General features: G+C 44.8%; 1 protein-coding gene and 1 long non-coding RNA gene across 2 annotated transcripts in view; one reads left to right on the top strand and one right to left on the bottom strand.

The window, feature by feature from the left end:
• Nucleotides 1–20,133, bottom strand: part of LOC134742967 (uncharacterized) — a 401,065-nt gene that overhangs the window by 26,695 nt on the left and 354,237 nt on the right. The window lies entirely within an intron of this gene.
• The window catches only part of LOC134742966 (rho GTPase-activating protein 39), a 50,021-nt gene that overhangs the window by 11,382 nt on the left and 18,506 nt on the right, over nt 1–20,133 (top strand). Inside the window, exons 6-17 of the mRNA XM_063676200.1 lie at nt 34–163; nt 5,387–5,502; nt 6,761–6,856; nt 7,550–7,719; nt 8,993–9,142; nt 9,769–9,902; nt 11,114–11,230; nt 11,981–12,133; nt 13,537–13,787; nt 15,353–15,478; nt 16,366–16,571; nt 17,451–17,643. Of these exons, the coding sequence (XP_063532270.1) occupies nt 34–163; nt 5,387–5,502; nt 6,761–6,856; nt 7,550–7,719; nt 8,993–9,142; nt 9,769–9,902; nt 11,114–11,230; nt 11,981–12,133; nt 13,537–13,787; nt 15,353–15,478; nt 16,366–16,571; nt 17,451–17,643 (1,842 nt within the window). The remainder of the gene's footprint in view (nt 1–33; nt 164–5,386; nt 5,503–6,760; nt 6,857–7,549; nt 7,720–8,992; nt 9,143–9,768; nt 9,903–11,113; nt 11,231–11,980; nt 12,134–13,536; nt 13,788–15,352; nt 15,479–16,365; nt 16,572–17,450; nt 17,644–20,133) is intronic.

The raw sequence follows: 20,133 nt of genomic DNA on the forward strand, positions 1-20,133 counted from the left end.
TTGTACGTTTAACGGGTTGTCTATGTGTATTAGCAGGAGCTAGCGGCAGCTGCGTGCGCGCCGCTGTGCACGCCGCAGCTGCGCAAACGCAGCGGCGTCGCGCCCGCGCCCGCGCCCGCGCCGCCGCTCGAGCCCGACAAGTGGTCGCCGTCGCCGCACGCAGGTATATACACGCAACGCAACACTGTTCACCGATTATATGACTCGAGCTGTTTACACTAGACAAGCCGACTCGTACTTAGCCTCGCATCACAGTAAGCTACTGGACGACGATATATACATATAATAGATAGATATATATAAAATTAAGGACAGAATCAGAAACAAAGTCATAAGAGAGAAAACTGGAGTAAAAGATACAATATACGCAATAAAAAAGAGCAAATGGGCCTGGGCTGGCCATATATGTCGAACAACGGATAACCGGTGGACTAAACGTCACAGAATGGTCACCAATAGCGAAGGAATAGCGAGAAAACAAAAAAGACCAAATAAAAGATGGAGAGACGAGCTAGTGAACTTCGAATGGTGGAGAAAAGCACAGGATAGGAAGGAATGGGAAAAACTGGGGGAGGCCTTTTCCGCTCAAGCGATATGCAAATAATAAACCAATAATAATTGAAATTTATGTAATTGTAAAAAAAAGAGGCATGAAATAAAGGCTATTACTATTACTCTTACTATATATAGCTCAGGAACAAAAATATCTGTTATTAACACACAAATAAATGCCCTTACCAGGATTTGAACCCGGGACTTCCTGCTTCATAGGCAGGGTCGCTACCGACTAGGCTAGGAGGCCGTTAAAGATCCTCTTCTATAACCATATACCGATCTAACATAATAGTAGACCCTCACTTTCGGTCCCGGGGCCAGTAGCATTTTGCTTGCATTGCCACTATAGTTACGCCACTGGGCGTCCGTGAAACTCGACGTCGGTTGGGTACTTGAACATAATTGAGCATTCCTAAAAATGATTTTACAAATATGCCAAATTAACGCATATCTTCGACGCTACACCACCGCTATGAAAAGCTGATTCGAGTAAATGAAAACGCCGGTGTTGTATATTTCATAAAATTACTTTGACTTACATTCGGACTATTCCGAGACTTACTTACTGGAGTCCAGTAAGACTGGACGGAAATTCGGAGGTAAATTTTAAACTTAATTTTCAACACACTTGCTAAAAACGACGTTTTTATTCCACCGATTTTTGGCTCATAATCCTAGATATTAAACACGCGTGCTCTTTCAGTGTATTATTCCACTCGTGCTTTTTCATTATATTATCCGACTCAGTTAAGAAGGTAACTGATTGCTAATAATATGCATGGAAAGGGAGCCTTCTTTAATTGGTCAGACTGGCGGGCACCGGCGCGCCCGCCCGCCGCGCCGCCCGCAGCCGCGGCGAGGGGCGGCCGGCAGTATGGTAGAAGAGCCGGCAGTAAAGTTTCGAACCAACGTGATACCGCGATGAGATGCACAATGGTTTCCCATAAAACTGATGCTAAGTCCGAATTTGATAGTCTGCCACGGCGGAACTAGCCGAAAGTACAAAAAAAATAGCCACTTCCGGTGCGAAAAAGGGGGGGTCATTTAACCCATCTGATACTGCAATAAAAGCTATGGCATCAGTTAGAAATTTACTGGTAGATACAGGAAAGCGAAATCTGCCAGTATGATTCCTGCCGGAAGTGCTTGGCATACGCTCTCAAAGGTGACCATCGGGACCCCTAAATTAACCCATCTGATACCAGCATGAAACCAATTCCAGTCGGTAGATATGAACCTTCTCTTCAGGAATATATAAGTCTGCCAGGGCGCTTTCAGCCGAAACACCTTGACATACGAGATTATGTGAGCAACATCCGTGGAACCCGTATTTTGGAATTGTACAGATTACAGACATTTTAATTATTGCAGGCTTATGATTTATTACCTAATGCTTATATTTGTATATTTTTATGCCATTAATAACATATATTTCAAATTTATTAATATACACAATATAATTTGGGCATTAATTTAATACCTGCTCACGGCTTTGTACTTCTTTGTTTGCCTTATAAAGGTGCTAACAAATTAGCTACCGATATCTTTACAGTTGATAGTACTCGGCTCCTGAAGTATATGTAAGTATGAAACATTATAGGTTTTATGATATTATTTTGAGAAAATTGGAAAACAAATTTGCTTTGTAAAAAAAACTCTGTTAATGAGATAATTAAATGAGACCTCATTGAACAGATTCTAAAACCTCTTTTAAATATAAAACTTAACTGGCCACTTCACGCTGATAAATCAAATGACACGTTGACAATGACATTTAAGACAAACAAGCAGTTAAATACATGATGATTATTTTTTAGATAGAATTATAGTTTATTTATTTTGTTCGGTAAATAAAACAAAAATTATGAGAAACTTTCTTAATTTCTATTAAAAGTTAATTGTTCTAGTGTAAAGTACCAACCATCTCGTAAAATTTCTGTAGCTAATTTGTTAGCACCTTATATATAAATAATACAATAATTTCAAATTACAATATCCTTTATTTACCAAAATGAACAAAATTATTATTATTACATACTTATTGTAAACGGGTGTAAAAAGACAGGATTTTCAACGTCAAGGACGATTTTTACCCATAATCCAAATATGAACATTTTAAATCATTTTTAGGGTTCCGTACCCAAAGGGTAAAAACGGGACCCTATTACTAAGACTCCAATAGATTATATTCTGTTTTTTATTCCGTAATCCGTAGACTAAAATGACATTTCATGTGGTACTAAGAAATGTCATGTCTTACATATGAAACGTCATTTTAGTCTACGGAATAAAAAAACAGACCTTAGTTATCTCAATTTGTAGTGTTATAAAACAACACCCTGAATGTTAAACTACGTCAGTTTTGCGTCAACGTCAAGAAATGTAGGGGAGAGGTGGGCATGACGGGATACTTAATGTTTCAAGTCCAATAAAACTGAAAATGCTATTTTTTTTAAGTTTTTGTTATTTTTATTTTTATATTTGGTAATCAGTCTTTCATAATCAACACTTACTAGGAACTCTCTAGTTAGATAATAAAATTAAAAATAAATTAAAATGGCAAAAAGTGCCTCCTCTCCATCTTGCCCCCAAGTATGGTTAGATGGGGAACCCCTACGGGACAAGATAAGAATGATTCATATAAATATTATATTTAGGGCCTAAACAAAACTTAAATTTTTGGCTTTTGGGTCCATCGTCTGATAACTTCTCACGAACTGTTTTACTTTTATTTCTTAAGTCGTCTGAGAGACAGAAAATGTGTTTACAGCTAACATGTACCCCATCTTCCCTTGTTAATTTTATTGTTTGTTGGGTTAATTTTATTGTTTGTAAAAATTGACATGTAAAAGTGCCCCATGTTTGATGTCGATGTTGATGTTGAAGAATAAATAAATTCAAATCCGCAATTCTTCATCAGTTTATCACTTTAAAACTACGGCCGTCAAGATGTACCCCATCTTGCCCCATGTGCCTAATGAAATTCGAAAGTTTTTTGTAAAATAAACCGTACTTGAAACCAAACAAGTCCTTAGCTGTTGGCGTGATTGCTGGGCCATAGGAATAAATTAACAGTATATATGTGCTGGTGATAATAAGGAAACAAACGCAAACCAAATAAAACACAAAAACCGGCCAAGCGCGAGTCGGACTCGCGCACGTAAGGTTCCGTACCATAATACCATTACGCAAAAAATGGCAAAAAAGTCACGTTTGTTGTATGGGAACCCCACTTAAATATTTATTTTATAATGTTTTTAGAATCATTTATTCATCAATTGTGCATTACAGGTAATGAATACAGGTGTTATAAACAATTAGTTATAGTTTGTTATAACGGCAACAGAAATACATCATCTGTGAAAATTTCATCTGTCTAGCTATCACGGTTGATGAGATACAGCCTGCTGACAGACGGACAGACAGACAGACAGACAGAAAGCGGAGTCTTAGTTATAGGGTCCCGTTTTTACCCTTTGGGTACGGAACCCTAAAAATAACAAGGAATATGGCAAAAACAGTTTTTTTGCAAATAAATAATTAACGACACCATTTGTCTAGCCGGTCACTGTGCGAACTGATTGCTATGATGGCGACGCATCGTCATGCGTTAACGGGATTCTGATGGTTGGTCAATCGTGTCACCATATAAAGCCGCTACCCCGTCTTACTCGTCTTGCCCCTCTCTCCCCTACATAAGATAGTGATTAGATACACCAAATAGGTGAAAAAACGCCTCAAGCGTAAAAGAAACCACCAAAAATCATTTTATGTCGCATTACAAGCCTGATTTAGCTATGAATAATACCCCCTTATTCGTAAAACTTTACGAGCCTGAATTAGTTAAATTATGTTTTATCCTTTTCTTACAAATACATAAGTCAAAATGACAGACAAAGACAAACGATTCATATAGCTAATTCATTGACTATTAATCATATTAATCACATTATTTAATTTATTTTAACTTAATTTATTATAAATATGTGTTATTAATAACGTAATAATATACAAATATAAGCATAGAGTAATAAATTAATAAGCCTGCAGTATTTGAAATGTCCGTAATATGTACAATTCCAAAATACGGGTTATACGGGTACCACGGATGTTGCACCACATAATCTCGTATGTCAAGGTGTTTCGGCTGAAAGCGCCCTGGCAGACTTATATATTCCTGAAGAGAAGGTTCATATCTACCGACTGGAATTGGTTTCATGCTGGTATCAGATGGGTTAATTTAGGGGTCCTGATGGTCACCTTTGAGAGCGTATGCCAAGCACTTCCGGCAGGAATCATACTGGCAGATTTCGCTTTTCTGTATCTACCAGTAAATTTCTAACTGATGCCATAGCTTTTATTGCAGTATCAGATGGGTTAAATGACCCCCCCTTTTTCGCACCGGAAGTGGCTATTTTTTTTGTACTTTCGGCTAGTTCCGCCGTGGCAGACTATCAAATTCGGACTTAGCATCAGTTTTATGGGAAACCATTGTGCATCTCATCGCGGTATCACGTTGGTTCGAAACTTTACTGCCGGCTCTCCAACCAGTATGACAGATGCAACAACATGTGTTTTAACTATTAAAATTTGATCAATATGAGTTTCTTTTTTTTCTCGCAAGTGTGTTGAAAAACGTCGTATTTAACGCGTGTGCATTGGTCATTACACACATCGGCTTTCTTATTGCGCGCTCGCCTACAGCTCGCGCGCACGATATCGCCTCGTATGTAATGACCAACTTAGCACACTCGTATCATAATGTACTATTTTCGCTATTTAGTCCCGTATTATTCAATAATAAACTGACTTCATCTGTATTGGACGGTAGTTGCAGGGTTGAACAGGAGCGGCAGCTTCATCTCGCCGCGGAAGGACGCATCGGATGACTCCATGCACGAGAAGTACTTCAAGTCCGTCGAGAGCACACCATTGACGAAACGCAAGGTAAACACTTTCATTTCATTCACTCATATACCACCCGACATTATTTTATTCATTGTATTTTTAACGAGATAAAGTAAGTAATTGATGTAAATATTGTAAATAATTGTATATCCATACTAATATTATAAATGCGAAAGTCTGTCGGTCTGTCTGTCTGTGTGTTCCCTCTTCACGCTTAAACCGCTGAATCGATTTAGATGAAATTTGGCATAGAGATAGGTTGGGTCCCTGAGAAGGACATAGGATAGTTTTTATCCCGAATATCATCCCTTAAGAAAGTAAAAAGCGGGGTGGAATTGAGATAATTAATGAAGTGCCTGCTAATTTGTGTGCATCATAATATGCTCAAATTAAATGATTGCTATAAGAATTTTTCCAGGCGCTATACTTTAGCTGCTGTTACTAAGTCCACGCAGACGAAGTCGCGGGCAAAAGCTAGTAAATAATAATATAAATCTGAATTTCTAGTTTTGGGGCTGCTTAGACCTTATATCAAAATTTGTGTCGTTCTCAAGTAAAAGGTACCACATTGTCGCTTACCACAAAGACGCACTGACAGGTTAATTCGTATAGAGATGCAAGCAAATTTCACCCTTATGGTAAGGTAAGCGACAATGTGGTACCTTTTTTACTTGAGAACGACACATTTAATACCTATGACTTATTGGCATAGTAGGTAATTTATCTTTAGAGAAAGATGGTGACGACAGTGGAGTGTTATTATTGCTAAAAAGAACTTATATCCTTGGTATAAATCTACTTTTATGTCCTAGGTAAAATATAATTAAATTTGACGTCGTGTCCAAACTATTAGATCGAATATTTAACAAAAGGTCTATTTGAATTTAGTTTCAAGTATTTTTTTGTACAATCAGCAGCAAAAGTAGCAAAATGGATGAACTGTTCAAAATTATCTTAACAATCCTTTATTCCTTTGGTTAGGTACTGCCTTACCGTATTAAGTCCGTCCTTTGTACTTGATTTTTTATTGGCCAATAAAGTTTTAATAAATAAATCATTTGTTGTTGAGGGATTCGTATGTAGGTCATTTTAACCACCTCACCCGTTTTGTAAATTTTCTATAGTCTGGCAAACACAATCTGTCATTAAGTAAGAGCAAACAAACTCATCCCTTTCTTTTGGGTGCTAGTACTAGCGTAAGACAAAGACAGTATGATTCTCTCCGTCTATGTTTGAAATGAGACAGTCCCGGGCCAAACTATAGCTGACACCTTTACCGTCTGATAATGATTATCAGTTGAAGCAGCAATCGGCGGGGTCGTCGTGCGAGTCGGCCTCGCCGCAGAGCCCGAGCAGCCCGCTGCAGAAACCGCAGCCCCAGCCCTTTCTACAGGTACGTATCTATTATGTTTTTGGTGCAAGATTTTATTGTTGACTGTACTTTTCTTTCCACAGGCAAATAATACTCATCGAGACAATTCTAACAAGCCCAAACACAATTAGTTTGCGTTGTTTTATCACAGAGTTCTCATGGACACCTCCTGTCTCCATCATCAAATCAGCTCAAAGCTATGGGTCAAACTTAACTTCCAGGGTTTGATCCACACTAACAAGCAAGTTAAATAAAAGCTTGTGAAAAAGCATAGACCGATAGAGAACATTGGGATCAACACTTGTCAATGAAAGTTTTGACCTGGTAAGGGCTAACGTACCATTACATTTTACAGTCCGTTTCAATCTATTTAGGAGCTTTAAAAATCAAATAAAAGTAGCATTTCTTTTGTTCCACTGTTTTCTCAAGCAAACTTAATTCATCGCAATTGACTATACACACACACAACACACACACGTACACACGCTAACAAGACTGGCCAAGAGTAGAAAAGACTTTGCAAAGGTGGCCACCGACGCCCGCTAGGGCATGGTAGCAGAAGAAGAATTTACTATACAATAAGGTTCAAAATAAAAATGTAAAAAAATTGTATGGAATTGTATGGTGGGCCTCACGTTAAACTTCTGAACCTAAACAGATGGCTATTTAATAGTATTACGCTGATAAATTAAAATGTGTGTTTGTCGTGTACAGACGTCGGCGGCGCGCCCCTCGCTCGTGTCGTCGATCTCGCTGGCGACGGACGCGGCGGGGGCGGGGGCGGGCGCGGGGGCGGGGGCGGGGGCGGGGGGCTCCCGCGTCATGCACAGCCTGGAGCGCCCGCACCTGCTGTCGCGGCACGCACGAGAGCGCTACTCCGACAGGTCTTCTTCTTCCTGCCCTTATCCCACGTTATGTGGGGTCGACACAACATGTTTTTCTCTTCCATTCTCCTCTATCTTTCGTCACCTCAGCACTCACTCCTTTCTTTCTCATATCCTCTTTCACACAATCCATCCATCGCTTTTTGGGTCTACCATACGCTCTCCGTCCATCAACATTCATCCCTAACATTCTTTTGCCTATATGGCATTCATCCCTCCTCATCACATGCCCATACCACGCTAACCTACTACTTCTTATCTTCTCCGTTACTGGTGCTACTTTCAAACTTCCCCTAATATACTCATTCTTAATCCGATCCTTTCTCGTCACTCCACACATCCATCTCAACTATCTCATTTCCGCTGCGTGCACTCTTCTTTCATCCGTCACTTTCGTCGCCCAGCATTCTGATCCATACATTACAACAGGTCTCACGATCGTCCTTACTCCGACAGTCACATAACTCACATACTTATAGTCTTATAGTCTTTAGTTTTCAACCTTGCCCTTCCTGCGAACTCATTGTCTATTGTGAATAACACCGCACGTGCTACAAAATGGTTCGCTCCCTTTAACCGGTTATTGAACTACATCTCGTATGGAAATTGCAATAAGATTCAAAATGAAGAAACAGAAAAATAATTTGCGATTTCTTGTGTGGTCCCTCTACGGTTCCTGAGTGCCGGCGAGTTGAACGCTACGGAACCGATCTAAAATGTGCCATCGAGATGCGTAAGAAAGGTGCATTATAGGAGAGCGCACTTACACTGGTTTTTTGAACGTTGGACTAGCCCGCGTTCAGGTGCCAATTAGAATTATACGCCAACGGCCCTTTTTTGCAGGAAGTAACACGTGCGTTTTTTTTTAACAATAGACGAAGGACATATTAAATTATTTTAAACCGGGTCACTCACGTATTATTAAGTCGAATAGCTCGACATGTTTCTGTCGGAAGTTTTATACTTAAAATAGACGAAGGATTAGCCGTTCGGGGCCAGCTACAAAACGAACGACTATAGTTGTGTATAAACATCAGTGGCGCGCTCTTCACTGCACTTGGACTCTTGGACGATTACACCAGCTTAAGTTCTGCCTTATACGCTATTTTTGCGAAACTTATATATATTTTTTTATCTTCTCTGTGGCGAAACCGGACCGTGTTCTCTGTCGCTGCTCAAATTCCTATTTTTGAAACTTCAAGGTCACTATTTAAAAGCGATAGAAGACGGTTATCTGTTTATCACAAGTCCTTCACGCTGGATTCTCTTGCAGACACCTGGACAAAGATCGACTGGTTGAGTTAGAGCGAACGGAGCGTTTCGACAAGCAGGCTGCGTATAGTGTGGACAAACCCTTCCGGCAGACCAGTTTAGATCTGCGACATCACGCGCCCAATTGGCATCCGCCGAGGGAGTTTACTAGGTAACTTATATTTAAGCCGTATGTCTATGATTAAACCTTTTATCGCCACAGTCACTAATAGCCGACCACAGTCTTCAATAGCCGATAACGATATGTAGTGGTTGAGCGAGATGCGTGCGTGCGGTGCGTGTTCAAGTGTATTAGAATTGTCGACGTATTAAGCCTTTGTATGGCATATTCCCACCATAATTTGAATTTATTTCAGTGACAGGGCTAAATTTTGTCTAATTTATAATACTCTCATGCCCGGAAACGTTTTATCAACTCAATACACTATGCGTATTCAGTTGCAGAAATTGCTAAGTGGGCGACGTGCTCAAAATGGTCTTGGCACAACTAAGAAACTACTTCGCTTATTTTGCTATTACAACATAATATTAATCATCGAACTTAAACTATCGTGAGACATATTACAAAATATTTAGATCAGTACGGTTTATTTTATTATTTTTAGTCGCTTTTGGCGACAGTGCACGACGTACAACCGCCGCGGACACTCGTGCCTGAGGAAGGATTCCCAAAGAATCCGAAACATGTCGCCAAAAGCGACTAAAAGTAATAGTGAGTGAAACCGTACTGATCTAAATATTTTGTTAATATTAATCATACTTTAAATGTTTCTCCAGAAGGCAGCAAGCGGAACCGGAACGTTACACGTCAAGCAAAAGTTCGCTATCGTCCGGTAGCAGCAAGAGGCAAGAACCACACCAGAACTTCATGCGGCTTTGCTCGGCCAATGAGCAAGACAATATGGCAGCTGGTAAGTTAATTTTTAGGTTTAACAGGTCACAATCACAAAAGATTTATGAAAGAATTTGATGATGGCTTTTTGTAGCGCCCTAATTTGGTAAGTATCTAAGAAGCTTTTTATCCTGGATAAAAGTTAAATCGATTGTCAGCAATAGTAGTAGATTGTACAACAAGGGCATAAAAAGGTTTACTTTTATCAGAGGCAATTAGCCTCATGCATGAAGTTTATATTTGAACGAAATATGTTTTATTCGGATGTTTGTTACCGTTATATCATGTTACAAATGCATTTCCGTTTTTAAATTACCATTTAATTACTTAAAATTATAAATAAAAAGTACAAAAATTTGCCCGCGAAAAGCTAGCGAGCGAAACGCTCGAAACGCCACGTGACGTCACGCGTTCGACAGATTAGTGTCATTAGTAGCAAATGTCAGTTGGGCCGCCCAACGTGTGACGTCATCACGCTCTGTCGAATTCGCGCCAAAAATTATGAGCGTTTCAACCGCTCAAAAATTTTCAACATTTTAAATATTTTTTAATAAAATAATGTTAAGGTTTACAAAAGTATTTTTATCATTTCCGGTGTTCCAACGATATAAATTATGAATCCAAAAATAAAAATAAATTCATGCATGGAGCTAATTTAGGCAGTCCGAGCGCAGCGAGGACCAATATAGTCGAGGATAAAAATGGACATTTTATGCCTGAGTTATACACTCTACTTTTCACTTCGATTGTGAGTAATATCCAATATTGTAGGTTATTCTACTGTATTTATTCACGACTAAAGAAAATTGTACTCGGTTGTGTTGGGGGCGCGGGACACGCCGGCAGGGCTGGCAGTTTGTATGGCAAATGCTGCTAAGTCAATAAGGGTCGTAATAGATGATTTTACTTCATGCTCTAGAACATAATAAGCAACTTTGTGTCGTCTATGCACGACTTAAAGTCGAACTTTACGAGCATGAGAAGTGGAAAAAACATTTTGTCAAATTTACCATTTAGTCCCTGTTGATTAAAAAGTTAGGGTAGATCTCCTAAGATCATTTTTGCGTAGCAGCACTGTATCCAGTGGCTGAGTAAAATTGAAATCGGGTAACTGAATCAGTGAGGGCACTGACCTATGAAAAAACACTATGTTTATACTTTTCATTTTCACCTCCACAGACGAAGCCGACCAACCCTAGCCTAGCATTTGATAAAAGAGTATATTTTCAGTGAACTACAAGATGAAATGCATCAACTTGGACCCGCCGCTAACGGAGCCCAACGTGCAGAAACACAACCAGAGGTTAGACAGGTCGACGGCGCCGAGAGATCGTGCCAAATCGCGACGTAAGTCCTACTTTATGATGCTGGAGCCACACTAACGTTTTTCATATGGCCACACTGGGATTATCGCGATAATCAACGGTGTTTCCCGCCGGTCTCCGTTAGTGTGGCCCCGGCATAACAACTATTATCCGAGGGCCACGGAAAGCACCGAGCGCCATTTGTTTTAACTTTTTGACCGCCACAGTCGGCTATAGCTGACAAAGGTTATATACCTAAAATGAACCTTAATTCATTTTGATAAGGTTGACTATTGCGCTGTGTATACTGACCTCGGGTGCTTCGCGAGGCTAATTCCTCACGAGGCGGCTCTTTCTGTGTGGGCCTTAGAACAATATATTAATGTGGAGTTTATTTATTTATTTATTTTATTTATTTGGAGATCCAACAGCTGTGACATTAACATAAAAATTATAGTAGATACAGGAAGCCAATTATAGGAACTCACAGGAAGTGACATGATACTAAACTAATAGGTACTATACTAAGGTTACGCACTAATGCAGTCACATATGTGAACAGAGCGAATACAAATTATACCTAAGAAGGATATATAATTTTGGAGTTGGATGGATAAGCGTGAATCTTCTGTCTTGTTTTTCTTTCTCACATTTGTTCTGTTTGTTCTTTCTAGACTGTATCATGTACCTAGTTTGTATTTGTATAAATACTGTCTATTATTTTCACAGTGTATTTGTTCGCTGTAATGCTGTGTAATTTTTTTGCATCAACAAAAAAAAATGTTGTGTTCAGGTCACAAGAGGCCAGAAGAAGTGGAAGAACCTCCTCTAGACGCCGACGAGGAAGACGAGGAAGGTTCCCCGCTGTACTGCAACTGGGACCTCCGCGGCATGCAGCACTTGCTGCCGCTGCAGGACTACATCATCCAACAGGCCAAGCTGTCTAGTGAGTCTTCTTCTTTTTAGGGTTCCGTACCCAAAGGGTAAAACGGGACCCTATTACTAAGACATCGCTGTCTGTCTGTCTGTCTATTTGTCTGTCTGTCCGTCTGTCACCAGGCTGTATCTCATGAACCGTAATCTAGACAGTTGACATTTTCTCAGATAATGTATTTCTGTTGCCGCTATAATAACAAATACTAAAAGCAGAATAAAATAAATATTTACGGGGGGCTCCCATACAACAAACGTGATTTTTTTTGCTGTTTTTATAGTTAATGGTACGGAACCCTTCGTGCGCGAGTCTGACTCGCACTTGGCCGGTTTTTATTATTTGTCGTATTGTCAAGAGTCAGGGACGTGACGATTATGGTTTTCACCAGTGCTCTCCAAGGCCTATATCTTGGGCCCGGTGCATACTAGCCTGTAATTTGGCTTTATGGTGTTATTCATAAACGCGTTACAACTGTTACAAGCCTCAATTACTTATATATTAATAGGGGACATTACTGCAATGTTCTGCCACCAGAGTGCAGCACTAGCCTTTTTAGTAAACCATAGAGTAACTTATACATACTGTACCTTGAACAGGTTTTGACATGTTTTCAGAGATAATAAAATATGACATTGATGCATCAAGGCGGTTTGTTTACAGAGGACCTACCGGGAAACGCGAATCCGAAATTTCGCTATCTGCCTCTATCGCTCGAATATGCAGTTGACAGAGATGTTAGATAACGAAATTTCGATTTTCTTGTTTCGCGATAGACCCTTAGATTGTGGTAGTGGCGCCCCCTACGCAGAGTTTCGCGTAATATTCCCTATTGTGTGTCTTCATCTGGTATTTTGACTTATGTGTTTGTGAGAAAGGGATGAAAAATAAATTTACTAATTGAGTCTAGTAAAGTTTTATAAATAAGGGAGTCAGTCTCTGTAGGTTTAGCACAGGAGCGCCGCGTCAGTATCTCGCCCGCGAGATAAACTACCCGCCTTTTCCTAACTGTATTTATTAGAGAGAAAGAGTAGTTTATCTCGCGCGCGAAATACCCACTGACGTGGTCCCATGCTAAGGGGAATACTGAAGGAAAGAGAAATTACATTTACAGTACATATGGTGCTACTTTTTCGCACTAGTGCGGGAATGAGCACTTTTCGTGCATATGTGGAAAGTTTAAAGGGCCATATGTACTGTAAAACGTTGTACGATACACGTGCGAAAAGGTAATTTGCAACTCGTGTCGATTTAAAACACTCCCTGCGGTCGTGTTTTAATTTATCGCCACTCGTTTCGAATTTCCTCTTTTCCGCACTTGTATCGTAAATAACTATTATTTTGGCTTTTGTTATTTAGCAGGCACTAACTATAGATAAGAACCGTAAAGTAACACAACATCCTTGTGCAATGTGCAGGGGGCGGCCGCTACGCGGACGGGTCGGGCTCGGACAACGAGTCCACCTCGTCGCGGTCCCGCTCCGGGTCGGCGGGCTCGCGCTCGCTGTCCGGCCACGAGCCCGACAACGAGTCCAGCTCGGGCGGCGCGCGCACGCCCGACGACGACGACGGCTCGGGGGTCTACCTCGCGCACCAGCACGCCGAGTACATGAACCACGGCGTCGCCTACTACAACACCTTCCACGAGCCCGACAAGGACTACCATCGGGTTAGTACACCTTTACTGTAGACGCCGTGCCGTGCTGTGCCGCTTTTCACGATTAAACTTTTCACTTATTAGAACAAAGTCATGAAGTGTTGGAGACTTCCTTGCATTAACATTATTTTCGGAACTTCCCGGATTAAAACAATTCCGGGATTTTCCGAATTAAAATATCTGTGGTTGTTGAAAGATCGTTTTCACAAGTGGATTTGAGCGTCAAAAAAAAACAGACATATCATTGAAAATATGGAAAAAATAGTAATATAAATATACATGTCACAAAAAAATGGCGGACGCGTATCTAGATGCGGATTTTTAAAGGCTCACATCCGCGGATGCGGATGTCGAGATTAGGCACATAAAATCAAATATTACACGTTAGTAATTTTTATAAAAAAAAAAAAAACTTAGTATTTGAACAAAAGTATAGCCCCACAATCGCATTACTATACTAAAGTCCAAATAAACCAAATTATTCACTTCTTTTCGCTGTCCGTCATAGGCTAAAGTGCTCGATCGACGAATCACAAAAACGAAACGAGATTCCTATTGGCTAATGACGAATTTACCTAGCACTTACGCCGCCGCTAAGACGTTCCTATACCTACCTGTTCCACATCCGCATCCGCATTAAGCTCCGCATCGATTTTATGCGGATGCGGATGTTGAAAATAATGCTCTTTGATAGAGAAAGATAGTCTTATTGCGATTCCTATAAGAGGAAAGAGAAAATAGTGCCATGCTTTGTCCTTATCACCGACCGGGTGGCATCATAGGTAGGAGGCGATGGCGAAATACCGAAATTTATAAGAGTGAAAGAGAAAAAGTCCTATGCTGCCCAAATTTTATATGAATATTGTTTCTCTTACCCCCGGTCGTTCGGTGGCGCGTCTATTCAATTCAATTCAATAAATTTATTTCATGTAACCAAGACACATTTTATTAGTAACACTTACAAGACTAAGGGGTTAGTAGGTAGGTACAGCTAGACTTAAATTTAAAACAAAATAACACTAACGGGAGAATGCAATCCCTCGCAGTGTGACAAGTAGGGACAGTCAACCCTGTCCGCTATCAATCGCAGAATGCTGTTGGGACTGCCGCGCACCCGGCGCCGGCGCACCAGGGATGCCGCGCGCGCGCGTGCACGCATGGTAGTGTAGAAACAGTCCACGCGCGCCGCCGCGAACATCCCCGATGCGCTACAGAAACGAGGCAGCCCCATCAACACCCGAAACGCATTGTTGTACTGGACCCTAAGATGCCCGTTGCGAATACTGAGCCCACAGATTGCAGGTGTAGAGGGAAGTGCAAAACGCCCTGAACAATGTAACTTTCACCTCTTTGGAGCACCTTGCAAATCTGCGAGCGATCATATTCGCCCGGACCGACAGGGCCCTTCGTTCCCTTTCTATGTCCCTGTCGTCTTTGAGGTCGGTCGCGATCACATGGCCTAAGTACTTAAAATGGTCCACTCTATCTATAGGGGTACCATTGAGGCAAACCCCAGGGACTTCCGTTGTGTTCTTGCGACCTACTACTTACATATTGTGTTTGGTCTGTTGTGGCAGCCTGGGTTGGGCGCGGAGGCGCTGTACAGCCCGGTGCGCGCGCACGCGCCGCGCCCGCCCGAGCAGGACATCGAGATCTTCGCCAAGGACCACCTCAACTTCAACAAGGGCATCTTTAGGAAAAAGGTAATCTAACTGTCGTCACTCATACTAACATTCGTTGTTTTTAGTCACTCGCGCGTCACATGTCACACAACTTGGAGACTTACACACAGTACACTACACACGGGTCATTTACCTACTGTCTTAATATTTAATCAAGTAATTATCACACGACATGCACATATAATCACACTTTACACAGTACATTTTCATTCCGCTTACGTAAGCACATCGTATATATATTATCTGTTGTGACCTGGGTCCCGGCAGAAAATCAGTGCTTTGCTCCAAAGAGCGAAGCGTATCACTGAGCCGTGACCCTTTTGTCCTGCTGCAACGCACACAGTTTGCACATAATTTTACACCATTTCTGTTTCATTTTTATTAGGGTATTTTCGTTATAATTTTATATCTTTGTTAGTGTAAAAAAAAAAGTAGTAGTTAGTATGTTTTTTTTCTTCTGATGTGTTTGTAAATTAATATTGTGTGTAATTGCAGCTGTACAAATAAATCATTTATCTATCTATCTACATGTCGGATAGCGCAGGTCGCCATTTTCATGCACTAATAGTGCTGAGCATCGGTTCACGTTGCGTGCGAAATAGTCATGCTTATGTAGAGCCCCTGTTAATGGACTTTCTAGCCCCCCAACACTATCAACGGTCAGAATATTGAAAGACTTAAAAACTTGCCACTTAAAAAAATGCTGTCATAAATAAAAAACGGATCAACAGCTTAGTGTCTTTTTGCCACCGCCTCAACTATTTTATATACCACAATGTCCGCAATACGGTGATCATCTTTGACAATACGTGAAGATGCATTTTGCACTGTATTTTTTTTTGTGTACTGCCGACCAAAAGGTTTAGAGTGCCGCATGTGTTATTAAACAATTGTCTGTTTATTTTCAGGCGTCAGTACGCGACATGTTATCATGGACGTCATCAGGCATCAGCGCGCCCATGGTGGGCGCGGACTGGGACAAGGCGCACAAGAAGGCCGCCACCGACCTGTTCCGACTTGTACAGATATACATGGGCGACCGCAAGGCCCGGCCGGGGATGACGCTCAACTCCGTCGCTCAGGACTTGCTGCATGCCACCTTCACCAACGAGAAGTGAGTAACAACACGTTTGAAGTTACAAGGACACAGACATGTTCAGACTTGTCCAGATATACATGGGCGACGGCAAGGCCCGGCCGGGGATGACGCTCAACTCCGTCGCTCAGGACTTGCTGCATGCCACCTTCACCAACGAGAAGTGAGTAACAACACGTTTGAAGTTACAAGGACACAGACATGTTCAGACTTGTCCAGATATACATGGGCGACCGCAAGGCCCGGCCGGGGATGACGCTCAACTCCGTCGCTCAGGACTTGCTCCATGCCACCTTCGCTAACGAGAAGTGAGTAGTAGTAAAAGTGAGTTTAAAAAAGCCACAAGTGATAACAACATTTTTCGTGTATATAAAAAATGGCGAGGTAAACTAGTTTAGGTGTTCCTATAACTTCTGATGTTATGTATTATGGCATGAACAATGGATCATATCTTAGGTAGTGTGTTGTGTAAGCAACAGCGATCAGCTTCAGTAGGTGAACGTCAACATAGGGGAGATAATCTCCCGTACAAAATTGAATACCAAACCACAGTGTAAAAAGCATACAGTGGACCGACAACTTTGACGTGTACCGAGCTACTAACACTGGCGAATGTATGCAGCTCGGGTGCGCGCGGTACACCCCTCGCCCCTGGCATCCCGCACGATTTCCCTGTCTAGACGGCTTCGTCGAACGACTGTATTGTTTTATAGACTGTGACCAAACCAACCTACCTATTACTCCATCTATACACTTTAACGGTCACACCTGCGCTTGGTAGTACAAATTTAATCGCTAACGTACACTATTGAATGCCGGCGTACTGCCGCGGTTACAACCGCAAGATCCTAAATGGATACATTATATTGCCGTACTAATACGTCTCTTATTGTTTAGACTGCGAGACGAGCTGTACGTGCAATTATGTCGGCAAACAACAGAAAACCCGCTACGAGACTCCCTACTGCGCGGCTGGGAGCTGCTGGCCGTGTGCCTCGCCTTCGTACCGCCCTCCCCCGCCTTCCAGCCCGCGCTCACCAACTACGTCAACCGACACCGCGACCCCGCCTTCGCGGACGCCTTCCCCGAGGTATGCCGGTGATGATGGAGACTGCAGTACTGCTGCAGGCTGGGAGCTAGCCGTGTGCCTCGCCTTCGTGCCGCCCTCCCCCGCCTTCCAGCCCGCGCTCACCAACTACGTCAACCGACACCGCGACCCCGCCTTCGCGGACGCCTTCCCCGAGGTATGCCGGTGATGATGGAGACTGCAGTACTGCTGCAGGCTGGGAGCTAGCCGTGTGCCTCGCCTTCGTGCCGCCCTCCCCCGCCTTCCAGCCCGCGCTCACCAACTACGTCAACCGACACCGCGACCCCGCCTTCGCGGACGCCTTCCCCGAGGTATGCCGGTGATGATGGAGACTGCAGTACTGCTGCAGGCTGGGAGCTAGCCGTGTGCCTCGCCTTCGTGCCGCCCTCCCCCGCCTTCCAGCCCGCGCTCACCAACTACGTCAACCGACACCGCGACCCCGCCTTCGCGGACGCCTTCCCCGAGGTATGCCCGTGATGATGGAGACTGCAGTACTGCTGCAGGCTGGGAGCTAGCCGTGTGCCTCGCCTTCGTGCCGCCCTCCCTCGCCTTCCAGCCCGCGCTCACCAACTACGTCAACCGACACCGCGACCCCGCCTTCGCGGACGCCTTCCCCGAGGTATGCCGGTGATGATGGAGACTGCAGTACTGCTGCAGGCTGGGAGCTAGCCGTGTGCTTCGCCTTCGTGCCGCCCTCCCCCGCCTTCCAGCCCGCGCTCACCAACTACGTCAACCGACACCGCGACCCCGCCTTCGCGGACGCCTTCCCCGAGGTATGCCGGTGATGATGGAGACTGCAGTACTGCTTCAGGCTGGGAGCTAGCCGTGTGCCTCGCCTTCGTGCCGCCCTCCCCCGCCTTCCAGCCCGCGCTCACCAACTACGTCAACCGCCACCGCGACCCCGTCTTCGCGGACGCCTTCCCCGAGGTATGCCGGTGATGATGGAGACTGCAGTACTGCTGCAGGCTGGGAGCTAGCCGTGTGCCTCGCCTTCGTGCCGCCCTCCCCCGCCTTCCAGCCCGCGCTCACCAACTACGTCAACCGACACCGCGACCCCGCCTTCGCGGACGCCTTCCCCGAGGTATGCCCGTGATGATGGAGACTGCAGTACTGCTGCAGGCTGGGAGCTAGCCGTGTGCCTCGCCTTCGTGCCGCCCTCCCCCGCCTTCCAGCCCGCGCTCACCAACTACGTCAACCGACACCGCGACCCCGCCTTCGCGGACGCCTTCCCCGAGGTATGCCGGTGATGATGGAGACTGCAGTACTGCTGCAGGCTGGGAGCTAGCCGTGTGCCTCGCCTTCGTGCCGCCCTCCCCCGCCTTCCAGCCCGCGCTCACCAACTACGTCAACCGACACCGCGACCCCGCCTTCGCGGACGCCTTCCCCGAGGTATGCCGGTGATGATGGAGACTGCAGTACTGCTGCAGGCTGGGAGCTAGCCGTGTGCCTCGCCTTCGTGCCGCCCTCCCCCGCCTTCCAGCCCGCGCTCACCAACTACGTCAACCGACACCGCGACCCCGCCTTCGCGGACGCCTTCCCCGAGGTATGCCGGTGATGATGGAGACTGCAGTACTGCTTCAGGCTGGGAGCTAGCCGTGTGCCTCGCCTTCGTGCCGCCCTCCCCCGCCTTCCAGCCCGCGCTCACCAACTACGTCAACCGCCACCGCGACCCCGCCTTCGCGGACGCCTTCCCCGAGGTATGCCGGTGATGATGGAGACTGCAGTACTGCTGCAGGCTGGGAGCTAGCCGTGTGCCTCGCCTTCGTGCCGCCCTCCCCCGCCTTCCAGCCCGCGCTCACCAACTACGTCAACCGACACCGCGACCCCGCCTTCGCGGACGCCTTCCCCGAGGTATGCCCGTGATGATGGAGACTGCAGTACTGCTGCAGGCTGGGAGCTAGCCGTGTGCCTCGCCTTCGTGCCGCCCTCCCCCGCCTTCCAGCCCGCGCTCACCAACTACGTCAACCGACACCGCGACCCCGCCTTCGCGGACGCCTTCCCCGAGGTATGCCGGTGATGATGGAGACTGCAGTACTGCTGCAGGCTGGGAGCTAGCCGTGTGCCTCGCCTTCGTGCCGCCCTCCCCCGCCTTCCAGCCCGCGCTCACCAACTACGTCAACCGACACCGCGACCCCGCCTTCGCGGACGCCTTCCCCGAGGTATGCCGGTGATGATGGAGACTGCAGTACTGCTGCAGGCTGGGAGCTAGCCGTGTGCCTCGCCTTCGTGCCGCCCTCCCCCGCCTTCCAGCCCGCGCTCACCAACTACGTCAACCGACACCGCGACCCCGCCTTCGCGGACGCCTTCCCCGAGGTATGCCGGTGATGATGGAGACTGCAGTACTGCTGCAGGCTGGGAGCTAGCCGTGTGCCTCGCCTTCGTGCCGCCCTCCCCCGCCTTCCAGCCCGCGCTCACCAACTACGTCAACCGACACCGCGACCCCGCCTTCGCGGACGCCTTCCCCGAGGTATGCCGGTGATGATGGAGACTGCA

The sequence above is a fragment of the Cydia strobilella genome, chromosome 7 (assembly GCF_947568885.1).
Source record: "Cydia strobilella chromosome 7, ilCydStro3.1, whole genome shotgun sequence".
NCBI lineage: Eukaryota > Metazoa > Arthropoda > Insecta > Lepidoptera > Tortricidae > Cydia > Cydia strobilella.